General features: G+C 38.4%; 1 protein-coding gene and 1 long non-coding RNA gene across 6 annotated transcripts in view; one reads left to right on the top strand and one right to left on the bottom strand.

Annotated features, from left to right (window-relative positions):
• The window catches only part of CTNND2 (catenin delta 2), a 784,902-nt gene that overhangs the window by 571,259 nt on the left and 196,719 nt on the right, over positions 1 to 16,924 (bottom strand). Inside the window, exon 2 of the mRNA XM_077749452.1 lies at positions 11,722 to 11,834. Coding sequence (XP_077605578.1) covers positions 11,722 to 11,834 — 113 coding nt within the window. The remainder of the gene's footprint in view (positions 1 to 11,721; positions 11,835 to 16,924) is intronic.
• The window catches only part of LOC144219418 (uncharacterized), a 47,316-nt gene continuing 32,037 nt past the window's right edge, over positions 1,646 to 16,924 (top strand). The window contains exons 1-3 of one of the 5 annotated variants that reach the window (XR_013331404.1): positions 1,646 to 1,802; positions 15,273 to 15,340; positions 15,612 to 15,689. This is a non-coding gene — a long non-coding RNA (uncharacterized LOC144219418). Of the gene's footprint in view, positions 1,803 to 2,082; positions 2,118 to 11,930; positions 12,051 to 15,272; positions 15,341 to 15,611; positions 15,690 to 16,924 lie in introns of those variants that run through there. The other 4 variants (XR_013331405.1, XR_013331403.1, XR_013331407.1 and 1 more) reach the window with 4 other exon arrangements.

Here is a 16,924-nt window from a genome sequence, read left to right as displayed (position 1 = left end):
TTTACAATATACAATCTCTAAATAAGATTTGGTATATTGTTTTTAGGTATGAAGTTAATATTAGTTTTTTGATATATCACTTTGGGAAGAACCCAGGCTTCAAAATTGATACAAAAGTTTTAAAGATGGTAGTTGCTCTAAGAAATATACAAGGGGCCCCTGGGTGGCTCAGTCAGTTATGCATCCAACTTTGGCTCAGTCATGATCTAGTGGTTCATGGGTTCAAACCCCGCAATGGGCTCTGTGCTGATGGCTCAGACCTTGCAGCCTGTTTCAGATTCTGTGTCCCTCTCTCTCTCTCTGCCCTTCCCCCACTTGCATTTTCTCTCTCTCTCTTTCAAAAATAAATAAACATTAAACATATATTGGATAATTATAAGTATTAAGTACTGAACCTTTTTGAGGACCTACATCAAATCCTCAGGATAGGAGACTATTAATCCCACAGAGAAAATCTAGAAAAATGTGTTTAATATGTGACATAGATGGAATGTTTGTGCCCCTCCTAACCTAATCCACTCTGTGATGGTATTTGAGGGGGGGGGCCCTCTGGGATGTTATTAGGTTATAAGGGTAGAGCCTTTATGAATAGCATTAGTGCCTTTATAAAGGAGGCCTCAGAGAACTCTCTCAGCCCTTCTACCACATGAGGATACAGAATACCGAAAGCTGTCCTATGAACCAAGAAGCAGGCCCTCATCAGATACCAAATTTGCTAGTGCCTCCATCTTGGATTTCCCAATCTTCAGAAGTGTGAGAAATAAATTTATGATGTTTATGAGCTACTCAATCTATGGTATTCTGCTATAGCAGCCTGAACAGACTAAGACAATACAAGTAGTATTTTATACACATAAATATTAGTATAATTTGTCCACTGCAATTTGCAAGAGAATGCTAAACAGTCTGGATGTAATTAAAAGCAATAATAACATATACTATTAGGACTCATTACCGCATTTGTGTAAGAATGAATCTCAGAAATATATTCAGATAAAGGAATTCAAAATAGCTATAATTATTGGGGAGGGGGTAGAGAAAAAATAAGCACAAAATCAGTCCAAAATGCTTATATCCCTAGGATGAAAATGGACTGGAGACATTTAGATAGTTATTTACAACATGCATAATTTCCAACACAATTTAAGACACTATTTAAGACTGAATAACAGCATTGTGGTAAGGCGTATTAACATGTGTACTCGGGGAATAAAGATGCCTGGGTTCAACAATCAATGTCTGGTCCTAGCTGTTGGATGTTGGGGAAGTGAACTTCCCTCTCTGAATCTCAGTGTTGTTATCTACAAATGAAATCAGACCTAACTCATAGGGTTAACTCAAAGTAAATAGCATGATCTGTGTAAACCATCTCAATGCCTGGTCTATGAAAATTGCTCAACAAATACTATCATTAATATTTTTTTAACTTTTTTATGTTTATTTATTTATTTTGAGAGAGAGAGAGAGAGTGTGTGTGTGCAGGGGAGGGGCAGGGAGAGAGGAGAGAGAATTCCAAGCAGGCTCTATGCTGTCAGCACAGAGCCAGATGGGGGGCTCGAACTCACAAAGGGAGATTATGACCTGAGCTGAAATAGATGCTCAACTGTTTATGCCCTGCCATTATCATTATAAAAGTTAGCACTAGTATCATCATCTTCCTAAGGGCAGAGTGAAAGTATGAGACTAAGTCAATCATAACTCCATGCGTAGAGTACATCAAACCAACTGGCCCTGGAATCCAGCATACTATTTTAATGTGAAAACTAACTAGAATGAATATTGAAAGGTGATATTCTGATCTGGTAAGTTCAGAATAATGTAAACCATTTGATATGTTATATATATACATACATATTCTGGAATACATAGAGACAGAAATACTTATAGATTAATAAGACCGGTGATTTCCACCAAAACAAGAGAAATACTATATATCCATTCATTCATTGCTTCAGTCAGTCAGCACTGACTGCACAGTTATCACATGCTGGCCAGGGCTTTGGCATATGCCCCCTGTCCTTACCCTTCAGGAATTACTTAGAGGCCAGTGGAGGCCAGGCAGGAGGGACAGCCACTACTTCTAGCGGCTGAGAAGGCTCAACAAAGTCTCCATGCAGGTGAGGAGGAGGTGATGGCTTCAATCTGGGATGTATATTTTCTTACATGAATAAGAATTCAAAGGACACCCGGATACTGTCTAGAGGTGGCTCAGTACAGTGACCTTGTAGGCAAGATGGGAAAGGCTCAGAGGGCTGAAGACTGAGAGAAAAGGGGTCTAGAGGAGGAAGTATGTCCTCGTTAAACCAGCAAGGACTATGAATGTTCTCGCTCTTTCTGGAGAGGAGACCTGAGCAGAAATGTGATGGTGCTTCTTGAGGGCCCAAAAAGTGGTCTGGAATATTCTTCTTAATTTATGTAAGAAAAAGAAAAGACTATACTAGGAAATCCTAAAGGAATAATGTTAGCATTAAAAGGCAAGCTATGAGAGACTAGGACACCGGGGAAAAGTAGGTAAGGTGAAAGGTGGTAGTACAGGGGTTAAGATAAGAATAAGGCTTCACAAAGAGACGTAAGAAAATTAGGAACATTTTTGAGGTGGATAACTGCTCTGGAATTTAGTCTGGAAGGAAAGGGAGAAAAGAAATTTTCTTTTTTAATTGGCAATGAAAAAGAAATCCCTCTAAAATAGGTCTATAGTCCCTATATTTTTGTTTGTATTTCTGTTTTCAAACAAAGAAGACATTCTGAAAGACTTAAAAAGTATCACTGCAATGTTAATTCTTATGAACAATTCAATCAATTAAATGTCCTCTTCAAACAAATCACTAGACTTTGTTGGAAGAGTAATACCTAAGTCACATGAGAAATGGTTATTTTCTAGAATGGAAACTAACGGCTATTCTCTAATTTTAAAGTAAAAACTTTTTATAATATTATAGCGATGTTATTATTGCTATTATTTTTTCCCCTGATAACAAACTTGTATTCATCAGTGGTAAGAATCTAGAATCTTATGACTTTGGGTGATTTTTAGCTTTGGCTAAATGACTGCATTTGGGAACGTGCGTGTGTGTAGATATATCTCCATAGTCAAAAAAAATTCGTGTGAAAAAAATAAAAGTAATTCTTTAAATTATCTAAGCTGTGTGCTTCCCAAAATGAAATATTTTGGCAAATTTATTCCTTCTTTATCTTAAAACAATAAATGTAACTATCTACTTGTTTAAATATCGTATCCTGCAGGATAATGAAAAATGCACGTTTTACTTACAATTATATTCATACATGCTTTATTTCCTTAAAACCCCAGTGATCATGCTTTTAAATAAATACATTTCATTCTGACAAAAAGTATGTGACTACTTGACTAATGTTTCTTCACCTCTACTTTAACCAGAAATCAGCATTTTTTTCTAAAATAACTGACTTCTTTGTAAGTGTAGTCAAGGTTTTTAGACTCCAATTATAGACATGTTGGCATTTCACCTCAGAGAAGTTAGCTAATAAAGAGAATGAGCTTTGGTAACATGTATGACATTAATTCCTTTTGCCTCCACTCTCCAAATATGGCAGACTTTTGTGGACACTTGATTGCAAGAAATTCAATAGTTCATCTGTAGCAAAGAAAGAGCATCTTCTTACGTGGAACAAGCAATATGTGTGTGTGTGTGTGTGTTACATTTTGTCTTTTTAAAAAAAATTTATAACATTTATTTATTATTGAGAGACAGAGAGAGACAGAGCNAAAATGAAATATTTTGGCAAATTTATTCCTTCTTTATCTTAAAACAATAAATGTAACTATCTACTTGTTTAAATATCGTATCCTGCAGGATAATGAAAAATGCACGTTTTACTTACAATTATATTCATACATGCTTTATTTCCTTAAAACCCCAGTGATCATGCTTTTAAATAAATACATTTCATTCTGACAAAAAGTATGTGACTACTTGACTAATGTTTCTTCACCTCTACTTTAACCAGAAATCAGCATTTTTTTCTAAAATAACTGACTTCTTTGTAAGTGTAGTCAAGGTTTTTAGACTCCATTTATAGACATGTTGGCATTTCACCTCAGAGAAGTTAGCTAATAAAGAGAATGAGCTTTGGTAACATGTATGACATTAATTCCTTTTGCCTCCACTCTCCAAATATGGCAGACTTTTGTGGACACTTGATTGCAAGAAATTCAATAGTTCATCTGTAGCAAAGAAAGAGCATCTTCTTACGTGGAACAAGCAATATGTGTGTGTGTGTGTGTGTGTGTGTTACATTTTGTCTTTTAAAAAAAAATTTATAACATTTATTATTGAGAGACAGAGAGAGACAGAGCATTAGCAGGGGAGGGGCAGAGAGAGACACACACACAGAATCTGAAGCAGGCTCCAGGCTCTGAGCTGTTGGCACAGAGCCCGATGTGGGGACTCAAACTCATGAATCTCGATATCATGACCTGAGCCAAAGTCAGATGTTTAAGTGACTGAGCCACGCAGGTGCCCCTACACTTTGTCTTTTTAAAATATATAACTCTAATTAGAGTCTTGGGTATCTATATTATAAAAAATCGTGAGGCTAAGTATGATTGCCTTATTTAGTAGTTCCTAAATAAAGGAACTTTATTGCTTCTTCCACAACAAATAATGCCTCTACTCCTCATTCAAATACCTCCACTTCTTAGAATAAAAGCTAGATTATTTTACTGCATACATTCATGCATGAAAATAAAATGGGCTATTCACATTCAACTTTTGAATGAAATATAGTCACAGAAGATTTATTTTCTCAGAAAACTTTCAAGAATTGAGCTTATTATAATATCTAACACAACCAATTGAAAAGCATTGTATACATTTCCCATTACTGTATAAGCACTTACCACTAACTGAGCAGCTTAAAACAATGCCCCATTTTTTTAAGGTTTCATAAGTTTTCTAAAGGTCAGATGTGGCATGGTTGGGTCCTCTGTTCAAGGTCATTAAAGGTTGTTTTCATCAGGGTTTCTGCTGGGCTACTTTCTTTTGTTGATGTTCTAGAGAATAATCTGTTTCAAGTTCATTCAGGATGTGAGCTGAATTCAATGCCTTCGGGCAAGGGGGGTTTGATCATGGCCCTAAATAAAGGGCATCATCTGTGTAAGTAATGTTCCTGACTCAGATCTGGATGGTTCTGAGAAGGTACAAAACTAAACTCTCTTGTGGGAAGGGGGCAGGATCTAACACCTTGGAAAAGACTGGGTTGGAAAGAGTGAGCAAAGTCAAGACAGGAAAGAGATAAGGCACATGAAGGATCCGTAGCTGCCATAAGAAGCACCAATAATTCCTGTGTAGATGAATCTTTTTTTTTTTATTTTTTTTTAATGTTTTTATTTATTTCTAGGAGAGAGAGAGAGACAGTGTNCCAGCAAGGACTATGAATGTTCTCGCTCTTTCTGGAGAGGAGACCTGAGCAGAAATGTGATGGTGCTTCTTGAGGGCCCAAAAAGTGGTCTGGAATATTCTTCTTAATTTATGTAAGAAAAAGAAAAGACTATACTAGGAAATCCTAAAGGAATAATGTTAGCATTAAAAGGCAAGCTATGAGAGACTAGGACACCGGGGAAAAGTAGGTAAGGTGAAAGGTGGTAGTACAGGGGTTAAGATAAGAATAAGGCTTCACAAAGAGACGTAAGAAAATTAGGAACATTTTTGAGGTGGATAACTGCTCTGGAATTTAGTCTGGAAGGAAAGGGAGAAAAGAAATTTTCTTTTTTAATTGGCAATGAAAAAGAAATCCCTCTAAAATAGGTCTATAGTCCCTATATTTTTGTTTGTATTTCTGTTTTCAAACAAAGAAGACATTCTGAAAGACTTAAAAAGTATCACTGCAATGTTAATTCTTATGAACAATTCAATCAATTAAATGTCCTCTTCAAACAAATCACTAGACTTTGTTGGAAGAGTAATACCTAAGTCACATGAGAAATGGTTATTTTCTAGAATGGAAACTAACGGCTATTCTCTAATTTTAAAGTAAAAACTTTTTATAATATTATAGCGATGTTATTATTGCTATTATTTTTCCCCCTGATAACAAACTTGTATTCATCAGTGGTAAGAATCTAGAATCTTATGACTTTGGGTGATTTTTAGCTTTGGCTAAATGACTGCATTTGGGAACGTGCGTGTGTGTAGATATATCTCCATAGTCAAAAAAAATTCGTGTGAAAAAAATAAAAGTAATTCTTTAAATTATCTAAGCTGTGTGCTTCCCAAAATGAAATATTTTGGCAAATTTATTCCTTCTTTATCTTAAAACAATAAATGTAACTATCTACTTGTTTAAATATCGTATCCTGCAGGATAATGAAAAATGCACGTTTTACTTACAATTATATTCATACATGCTTTATTTCCTTAAAACCCCAGTGATCATGCTTTTAAATAAATACATTTCATTCTGACAAAAAGTATGTGACTACTTGACTAATGTTTCTTCACCTCTACTTTAACCAGAAATCAGCATTTTTTTCTAAAATAACTGACTTCTTTGTAAGTGTAGTCAAGGTTTTTAGACTCCAATTATAGACATGTTGGCATTTCACCTCAGAGAAGTTAGCTAATAAAGAGAATGAGCTTTGGTAACATGTATGACATTAATTCCTTTTGCCTCCACTCTCCAAATATGGCAGACTTTTGTGGACACTTGATTGCAAGAAATTCAATAGTTCATCTGTAGCAAAGAAAGAGCATCTTCTTACGTGGAACAAGCAATATGTGTGTGTGTGTGTGTGTTACATTTTGTCTTTTTAAAAAAAATTTATAACATTTATTTATTATTGAGAGACAGAGAGAGACAGAGCATTAGCAGGGGAGGGGCAGAGAGAGACACACACACAGAATCTGAAGCAGGCTCCAGGCTCTGAGCTGTTGGCACAGAGCCCGATGTGGGGACTCAAACTCATGAATCTCGATATCATGACCTGAGCCAAAGTCAGATGTTTAAGTGACTGAGCCACGCAGGTGCCCCTACACTTTGTCTTTTTAAAATATATAACTCTAATTAGAGTCTTGGGTATCTATATTATAAAAAATCGTGAGGCTAAGTATGATTGCCTTATTTAGTAGTTCCTAAATAAAGGAACTTTATTGCTTCTTCCACAACAAATAATGCCTCTACTCCTCATTCAAATACCTCCACTTCTTAGAATAAAAGCTAGATTATTTTACTGCATACATTCATGCATGAACAATAAAATGGGCTATTCACATTCAACTTTTGAATGAAATATAGTCACAGAAGATTTATTTTCTCAGAAAACTTTCAAGAATTGAGCTTATTATAATATCTAACACAACCAATTGAAAAGCATTGTATACATTTCCCATTACTGTATAAGCACTTACCACTAACTGAGCAGCTTAAAACAATGCCCCATTTTTTTAAGGTTTCATAAGTTTTCTAAAGGTCAGATGTGGCATGGTTGGGTCCTCTGTTCAAGGTCATTAAAGGTTGTTTTCATCAGGGTTTCTGCTGGGCTACTTTCTTTTGTTGATGTTCTAGAGAATAATCTGTTTCAAGTTCATTCAGGATGTGAGCTGAATTCAATGCCTTCGGGCAAGGGGGGTTTGATCATGGCCCTAAATAAAGGGCATCATCTGTGTAAGTAATGTTCCTGACTCAGATCTGGATGGTTCTGAGAAGGTACAAAACTAAACTCTCTTGTGGGAAGGGGGCAGGATCTAACACCTTGGAAAGGACTGGGTTGGAAAGAGTGAGCAAAGTCAAGACAGGAAAGAGATAAGGCACATGAAGGATCCGTAGCTGCCATAAGAAGCACCAATAATTCCTGTGTAGATGAATCTTTTTTTTTTTATTTTTTTTTAATGTTTTTATTTATTTCTAGGAGAGAGAGAGAGACAGTGTGAGCAGGGGAGGGTCAGAGAGAGAGGGAGTCACAGACTGAAACAGGCTTCAGGCTCTGAGCTGGCAGTCAGCACAGAGCCCGATGCGGGGCTCAAACCCACGAACCGCGAGATCTTGACCTAAGCGAAAGTCGGACGCTTAACCAACTAAGCCACCCAGGGGCCCCCTGTGTAGATGAATCTTAACATTTCACCACTAATTGATCTGAATTCAGGAAGCTTCAATACTAATGTGGATGTTTATAAAAGTCTGTGAGGAGGGGCGCGGGGGTGGCTCAGTCGGTTAAATGTCCAACTTCAGCTCAGGTCATGATCTCACGGTTCATGGGTTCGAGACCCATGTCGGGCTCTGTGCTGACAGTCTAGACCCCGGAGCCTGCTTCGGATTCTGTGCCTCTCTCTCTCTCTGCCCCTCCAACACTTACACTCTGTTTCTGTCTCTGTCTCTCTTTCACTAAATTAAATAAACACTAAAAAATGTCTGTGAAGATGATAAGAGATCACAGTACTTATGATCTGGTTACTGGATGCAGTAGGTGATATGCTTCAGCGACAGACAGCTTCAGCTTGTCCTTCTCCGAGTTCTCAGTGTTCATACTCATGATCTGATTATCATAAAGTTGACCTATATAAGCACATAGCAACAAAAACTTTCTGAAAAGTTTCAACTGTCAATGTGACTACCTGGAAAAGGATCTTAGGAATCAGATGGAGAGTTTCCTATCACTGATAGAGGCAGAGGAAAACCAAACTACATTTACAAGTTGCTTTTAGCACTCTCATTAAAAGTCTAAAAAATATTTGATTTTGTTTCATTTCCTCTAGGAAACTCTCTTGCCCCCTACCTAGCAGCGCTAAGAAGTAGGAAACAACATCTAAATTATCAAAGACTTCTTTACCTATTCTTTAAAAAAAACTTTGTATTCTATTTTCAAATGTTTTTTAAATATTCCTTTTGATGTGCTAACTAGGTTAGTCTATCACACGTAATAAAGACCTGAATTTCCAATGGTGATTTCCAACGCTGAGCAAACAACTAGGTTAGGACAAGAAAAGAACAGTGGAAGCTATGTGTTTGACTTTCCTCCAGTGAATTGTCAGTAAATTGCTTGTGTTATTCAAGTGCAGATTCATACACTAGAGATTTCCAATATACAAAATAATTAAGCTTAATGAAAACTGACATTATGTAGCTATCTGGCAAGGAGAAATAATTAGGTAGCGTCATCTGCACTTAACACTACCATTTAAAATATATTTTACACAGAACTACTGACTGTGTATCATGGCTGAGAGCTAAGGGTATAAGATTAAGAATTAAAAGTTGTCATGAAATAATTTTTCTGTCAACTTTGGTAGTTCACTGATGTGTTCTACTCAAGATACCTTGGACCTAAGGAAAAGAAATCAATTCAATCAAATCAAATGAGGGAGGAGGATAGTTTTCAAGAATTTAAAAGGTAGTCTCAGAGATGCAACACCTGAAATGCAGTCAGTCTTAATGACAAATAAACTGGCCTGTGTGACTTTCAGGAACAATATGGTCTCTCTGTGGACTACCTCTGCCACTACTGATTCCTCAACTGGTAATAAATCCACACAGCAACCAACCCCTACTGCTTACCATTAGATGTCCCTGACTTTGGATCACTTTTAAAAAAGAATTTTTTTATTGTTTATTTATTTTTGAGAGAGACAGAGTGTGAGTGGGGGAGAGCCAGAGAGAGAAGGAGACAGAATCTGAAGCAGGCTCCAGGCCCCCAGCTGTCCGCACAGAGCCCTACCTGGGGCTCAAACTCACGAACCGTGAGATCATGACCTGAGCCGAAGTTGGACACTTAATCGACTGAGCCACCCAGGCGCCCCTGGATCACTTATTTTACATTTTCAAGAGTAAGAGCAATTTCTTACAGGTTGGTCACTGGATGAATCACCGTTAGATCAGATATGTATTTCTGATCCAATCAGAGGTTGGGCATTGAGGCAGAGGATACAACAATGGTCCCCTAGATCTATTTTTACCAGGAGCTAGGTGTGGATTTAAAAAAATAAAACATGTACAGTATGCAAAAATGGTATACAGAAAGACTGGAAATATGAATAGAAAAGGTAATCTGACGAATAGTGAAATAGTGGGTTTCAACACAAACTAGGTGTCAAGTCAGTGGTCGGTATAGACCTAAAATCCTGACAGTCTTTGCTTCTGAGGAAGTAGGGGGAAAAAAAAACACCTTTAACAAAAAGTTCTTCAAATACCTACAACCGCAGGTACTGTATCGAATACACATTTATAAACATTATTTTTCTCCCTGATTTAGTCTCCCCATCTTCAACCAGTCAACCTCTGTAAAGAATTTCAAGTAGACACAACGCACTTTTCTTTTTTCTCATCCATTCTGCTTTGGTTAATCTTGCTGTTCAACAAGTCTGTGATGAGTTTAAGGGGTCCGCATTACCTACTCACAGCCACTGGTAACCTAGGTACTTGGCTGCAGGGGTGGATACACTTTCACATGCTCAAAATAAAGCTTTGCGACGGAAAATGATATTCCTTCCAAGGAAGCTGGTCTAACAAGAGCGCAATGATTTCCTTGCAAAAATATCACTGTTGAACCAAAAAAAGAACAATGTTAAAAGATTGATGGCAAATGACTCTAGTGGGAAACACTCCAACTACAATGATAAAATGTTTTAGAGCAATGGAGATGGGACTTTTTAATTCTTTTACCACAGCAGGTGGCTAAGAGACCAACAAACTCATGTTCCTGCTTTCTGAGCCGAGTGGCTGTAGACCCCTGGGCTAGGAATCACCACCCTCCTTCCAGCCACTAGAGGCCATGTGACTGGTTTTCACCAATGGATTATGGGTGCAGTGACACAACTGGCAGTGAGGTCATAAGGGATGACAGAGCTCTCAAGAGAGAAGCTGGATCCTTCTTCAGTGTAGGATCCAGGAGGAGAAGCCCCTGGTTGCCATCCACTGCCTCCATCTGCTGCGTAAATGAGAAGCAAACTGATATTGCAAGTCAACTCCCAATAATGTTGGAGTTAACTTGCAACAGCAACTATGGTTTCCTGAGCTAAGACTCCTCCCTAAAAACGTAGAAGGTCAAAGACACAATGTAGTCCAAGACAGTAGGGAAGTACATTTCTCATTACTGAGAAATGAAAGCTGTCTTACAGAACCCTATGTTTCTCTCACACACACTTTACACACACACACACACACACACACACACACACACACTCTTAAACATGAAAACATGGTCCTAGGATGACTTGTTTTGAAACATTCCGGAACCTTAAACTAACCCCTAGTTGAATAACTCTTCTATCTATGAATTTGAAATTGTTTTACACATGAGAATTGCATGTGTGGTTGATACCCAAGGTGCGATTTCGCAGTGTAGCATCATATATTAGCAAACAACACAGGTTACATCAAGATGTTCTCCCTTTCACCTCAGGAACCTGCAACTCTGTATCACCTAGAAAAAAAGAACCAGACTGAGAGACCGCGCTAGGCATCTCCGGATTTCCAGCAAGCTGACTACATGCAGACCCTTCCTTTATGTAAAATTATGCATCATTTGCATTTGGGGCAGGTGTTAATTTTGTCAAAAGGGTTTCAAGTACCAATCAGGCCATTTCAGACACCTTTTGAACATCTTAAAGCAGATTGGTGACAATTCCCTTCCAACATCTGACTGAACGTTCCATGTCCACCGCCAGGTTTGTAAAGAGAAGACAAACCCCGCAGTTTCCTCCCCCCGGCAGCTCACGGCGCAGAGCTGTCAGGAGGCAGCGTGCCCGGTACCTGATGCTGCTCATGCTGCCCGTCTCCGATCCAAGCTTGCATCGCTCCAGCTGGCTGGCTACGATTTGGCGCTCTGCCTCCAGCTCTCGCGTCAGTCGCTCAAACTGTAATTCCTGAAACAAAACCACCAAAGAGATGAATCCTATCATCTATTTGCAAAGGGGAATTCCTATCAAAGTGACATGATGGTCGACGGGAAAAATGCAATCTACCAAGATGTCAAATAGGAGAAGCAGAAGATGCTGTTGTGACACCAAACGAGGAGTGGCAGTGCGGACACACCTGACGTCACATCTCAGTCCTGGCACCTGGTGGCGGCAGGGCCTTGAGTAAGTTATTTAATCTTTCCATATGTCAGTTTCATCATCTGTAAAATGGGCTTACGACTTAGTTCGTAAGTCGAAGTGAGGATTAAATGAGCCCCTGCCCATGAAAAATTAGACTGTGCTATTCTATGGCCAGTGGCCAGCACTCAGTGGATATTAACACTTCTGCCATTAAAATTGTAACATTCCATGAAATGTTGAAAGAAACAATTTTTCTATCATTTGGAGGACTGTTTATTCCCTGCTGGATTCTAGCTACCTCTCTACTAACTTGATCCTTATTATTGCTTACATATATTAAAGAGTGAAGAAAAATAACGCTTATACTTCTGTAGGCTTTAAACTCCAGAAGAATGGCAATGATATTGATCTTATACAACCTAATTACTACATGAACACCCTTTGAGATACTTGCTGTATCACCTTAAAAAAACCAATTAAACCAATGAAGAATGCTTCTACTACAAATCTGCCTGAAATCCACTGTTAAAGGATCAACTTCAATGAAAAAAATAAAAAAGATCCAATCAGTATGTCAAGCTGATTAGCTGTTCCAATTATAGTACTTTTTTTTACCACATTTTAATCTTTGTATTTTATTTTCCCATATACTTAAGTTTTCTTAATAAATGTAATTACACCAAAGTATATATTTTCACTAAAAATTTCAGGAAAAGTTTTTACAGTATCACATTTAATTTCTGTAAAATATAAATTATCTGCACCGTTAGGGTCTGGATATGGGAAAACAAAAATGCTGGAAAATACAGAAAATATAGGTTGGTTCGGGAGAATTAAAACCCCCAACATTGCAGAGATGTGTCTTCCCATAAAAGTTGCATTGATTTTATTGGCTACCATGGGAAATTCTTCGGCGAAACCTGTAAAAAATAGGATCTGGTGTGCCCTCCATACATATTAAAAATTCTCCTGCTCTATTCCACAGGAGAATTCTTTTTTGTTACCATTACTTCGGGCAACCAAAGGACACTTTACAAATGAGAGCTCAACTTTTCCTTTAAGGTGCTAACACTGAGGAAGCATGTTGTTATGGGAGCTCAAAGCTTTATTCTCACATGTTCTGAAGGACGGCAAAAATTAGTTTGTAAGGACAAAAAACCAAGATCTCTACCAAAATGCATTTCTGTGTACCTTAACCTCCTCTGCTTCTCCCAGCAAGTTCTACTTCTTTTTATTTACTTATTTATTAATTTAATTTTTTGGCAATTTCTTTCCACAGAAATACAGAGATTCTAGAAGATTTTCGTTTCCAGGCTTTATATTTTATCTTGTATCTGTCTGTATAACACAAAACCAAGTTATACCTTTGGATTGATAACACCTGAGAAACAATATTTAAAGATCATGTAGCATTCTTCAGAAGTACATGAAAATTCATTATTTTTTTTAAGTTTATTTATTTATTTTGAGAGAGACAGAGAGCATGAGCAGGGGACAGGAAGAGAGGGAGGGAAAGAGAGAGAATCCCAGGCAGGCTCGTGCTGCCAATGCAGAGCCCGACGTGGGGATTGAACCCACAAAAACTTGAGATCATGACCTGAGCCAAAACCCAGCGTTGGACGCTTAACCGACTGAACCACCCAAGAGCCCCTACATGGAAATTCATTGCGTGAGCTGCCTGCCAAGCACAGAGTCACAATTTCTAATGTCCTCATTGTCTGTGTAGATCTGTATTTCCATCTGGCATTATTCTCCTTCTGTCTGAAAGAATTCCTTTAATGTTTCTTGGCATATGGTTCTTTTGGTGCATTCTCTCAGCTTTACGTGCCTAACAAGAGACACTATTTTGCCCTAGTTTTTGGAAGACATTCTGTCCTCGCACGTTGTTTCTGACAAAAAACTATGGCATTTGAGTATTTGTTTCACAGTGTATACAGTGTCTTTCTTCTCTGCCTCCTTTTAAGATTTTCTCTTTATCATTTGTGCCGAGCAACTTGATTATAATGCTCCTTAGCTGTAGTTTCCCTCGTGTTTCTTATGCTTGGGATTCACTGGGCTTCCTGGATCTGTGTATGTGTAGTTTCCATTAAATCTGGGAAAATTTTAGTCATTAATTCCTCAATTTTTTTTTCTCTTCTCCCCACTAACACCTTTCCCTCAGTGACAATAATTAAGTATACATTAGATCACGTGGAATTGCCCCACAGCTCATGGGTTCTTTTTTTATTTTTAAAATCCTTTTCTTTCTCACTCGGTGTTTCATTTTGAGTCGTGTCCTCTGGTTGTCGAGTTAATCAATCTTTTCCTTTGCAATGTCTAATCCACCGTTAATCCCGCCAAGTGTATTTTTATCTCCGACATTGACGAATACAACATCTCTAGAAGTTTCACTCGGGTCTCTTTTCTATCTTCCATACCTCTTTAACTTAGGAACCCAGGGAACACACATATAAAAACTGTTTTAATGTCTTGATTAGCTAATTCTAGCATCTGTCAGTTCCAACTGCTTGAACTTTCTCCCAAGTGCGGGCCTATTTCTGCTCCCCCTAGGGTATGGTGATTTTTATTTATTTATTTTTTACATTTTTTATCTCAATTTTTACTTTTACTTATTTTTTATTTTTTAAAATCTTTACAAATAATTCATTGTCAAGTTAGCTAACATACAGTGTATACAGTGTGCTCTTGGTTTTGGGGGTAGACTCCTGTGATTCATCACGGGGGGGGTGGCAGGGGAGAGAGGAAAATGGGTACTGAGCATTGAGGAGGGCCCTTATTAGGATGCGCACTAGGTATTGTACGTAAGGTATGGTGATCTTTTATCGAACATAAAACATTTTGACTTTTCCCCTTGTTGTGTTCTGGATATCTTCATATTCCCTATAGGTATGTTAAGGTCTGTTTTGGGGCACAATTACTTGGAAGCAATCTGATACACTTGAGTCTTGAAGTTCAGCTTTGTTAGGGGTGACACAGCAGCCTTTGGTCTAGGGCTAATTACTCCTTTACCAGGGCGGATCCTTCAAGTAATCCACGACCAACGGATTGTGGGTTTCCCAGTTGGGCTGCTCGGTGTGGACACATATTCCTGGCCCCAGGTGAGCCCCAAGGCCCTATTTCTTCCCATCCTCTCAGAGGGCTCTTTCCCTGTCCCCTGCTGGCTTTCTGACATATGCAGGCTGCTCAGGTGGACCCTCTGCAGATCTCGAGGGTTCTTGTTCTGAGCAGTGATCATCCTCTTTCTACTTTGCCCCCCAATTCTAGCCACATTTACCTCCCTGGACAGCCAGCACCATCTCCCCAGTGCAGGGAGGTCTCTGGGCTCTGCCAGGGTAAGTACCCCCCCTTTTTAAAATTTTGACAGAAAGAGCAATTGGGGGAGGGGCAGAGAGAGAGGGAGAGGGAATCCCAAGCAGGCTCCGCAGTGTCAGCACAGACCCTGACGTGGTGCTCGAACTCACGAAATGTGGGATCATGACCTGAGCTGAAGTCAAGTCAGATGCTTAAGTTAGTGAGTCACCCAGGCTCCTCACGGGTCCCCCTTTCTACACTGTCATAGTTGGGGAAATTGTACGCCTGCTGTATTTGTTCTGTGTCTCTTAGGAGCCACCTTTCTTCACTGCCTAAAGTTCAGAGTCCTGAAAGTTCATGTTTCATGTTGTCTGTGATGGGCTGCTTCAGGTGGGAAGGTCTTGCTGGCCTCTATTACTCTATCTTAGCTGAAAGCTGGAAGATTTTTAACAATTTTTAAGATTTTGAAGAATTACAATTTTTGTCTATGCTTGGCTTATAAATGTGTATTTTCTGCTGTATTTCAAAACTCATAGTAAATGAGCTACTAACCAAGCAAACACATATGCTTTTACATGTTCTCTTCAATGTTGTTCACTATTATTGTACTAAAAATAGATGGCGACATTGGGTTACTTGTTTGTTTTATTTACCTGATGACTTTTTAACTGAACTGACATTTTCTTTATTAAGGAAACAGTATCAATATGGTGCCTTTTCAAAAGGTCCACTCAATAAATGTTTACTTTGTCATGGTGTATATGAACCAAGGAAGTAATTAAGTGAATTTTCCCCTGTGCTTTGCGAAGGAGTACATAGTAAATGTCAAGGTCCTCAAGGAGCAAGGAAGTTTCCCTTTTTCATCTCCAATCCTCTGTTTTATTAATGTAACAGTTCAAAACATAAGAATAAAATTATAAACAATTTTTTCATTGAGTACTCATTATTGAGTACTTAATTTCCAGGACCATATATAAGGCAGAAGTTTTTCATGCTGTGTTGCCAATGCATCTGGTGTGTAGAGAAGTCCTGACACACATAAGGTTCTCAATAAACATCTGTTAAATATATGTATCTGCACTGAGCTAAGGGCTTCACCTGTATTGCCTTGTGTAAACATCATCACACCGCTCTTTCCTAGGTTCTGGTTTTTTTTTTCCTCCTCATTTTACAAAAGTGTTAATTAAAGTGAAAGGCTTAGACTTGGCCAGGAAAGAAATTCTTCTTTAAAAAGGAGCAAAGAGAATGAGATAAAGAATGGTGTTTAGGAGATCTGGACATAGAGAAGGGGTAATTAATTGAAGAAGCTAATTAATATTGGGTAGACTACCTCTTCCCCTTATTGTCAAGCAGCCTATTAACACAGTGGGCATGTGATGCCAATGTAAACGAGGAATTTCACTCATATTCACATTAGGACTCCTCATTTAAATAATTTTTATTTCTTTGAACTCCAGAGACCGGGTTCTGACATGTCCTCCTGCCTAGTGTTCATATTACAGTCGTTTCCTGTTTTACCCCAAACCAAGGGCCTCAAGTTCAAGTGGCCTAGCAGCATGTGTGGTATCATCTAGGACGCTGTCACAAAAATGAATGAGCTCCTAGTCCACTGGGGACACTTCAAC

Source organism: Crocuta crocuta, unplaced genomic scaffold, assembly GCF_008692635.1.
Source record: "Crocuta crocuta isolate KB4526 unplaced genomic scaffold, BGI_CrCroc_1.0 scaffold89, whole genome shotgun sequence".
NCBI classification, from domain to species: Eukaryota; Metazoa; Chordata; class Mammalia; order Carnivora; family Hyaenidae; genus Crocuta; species Crocuta crocuta.
Note: the sequence above shows the minus strand (reverse complement) of the source record. Positions and strands in the feature narration are given on the sequence as shown.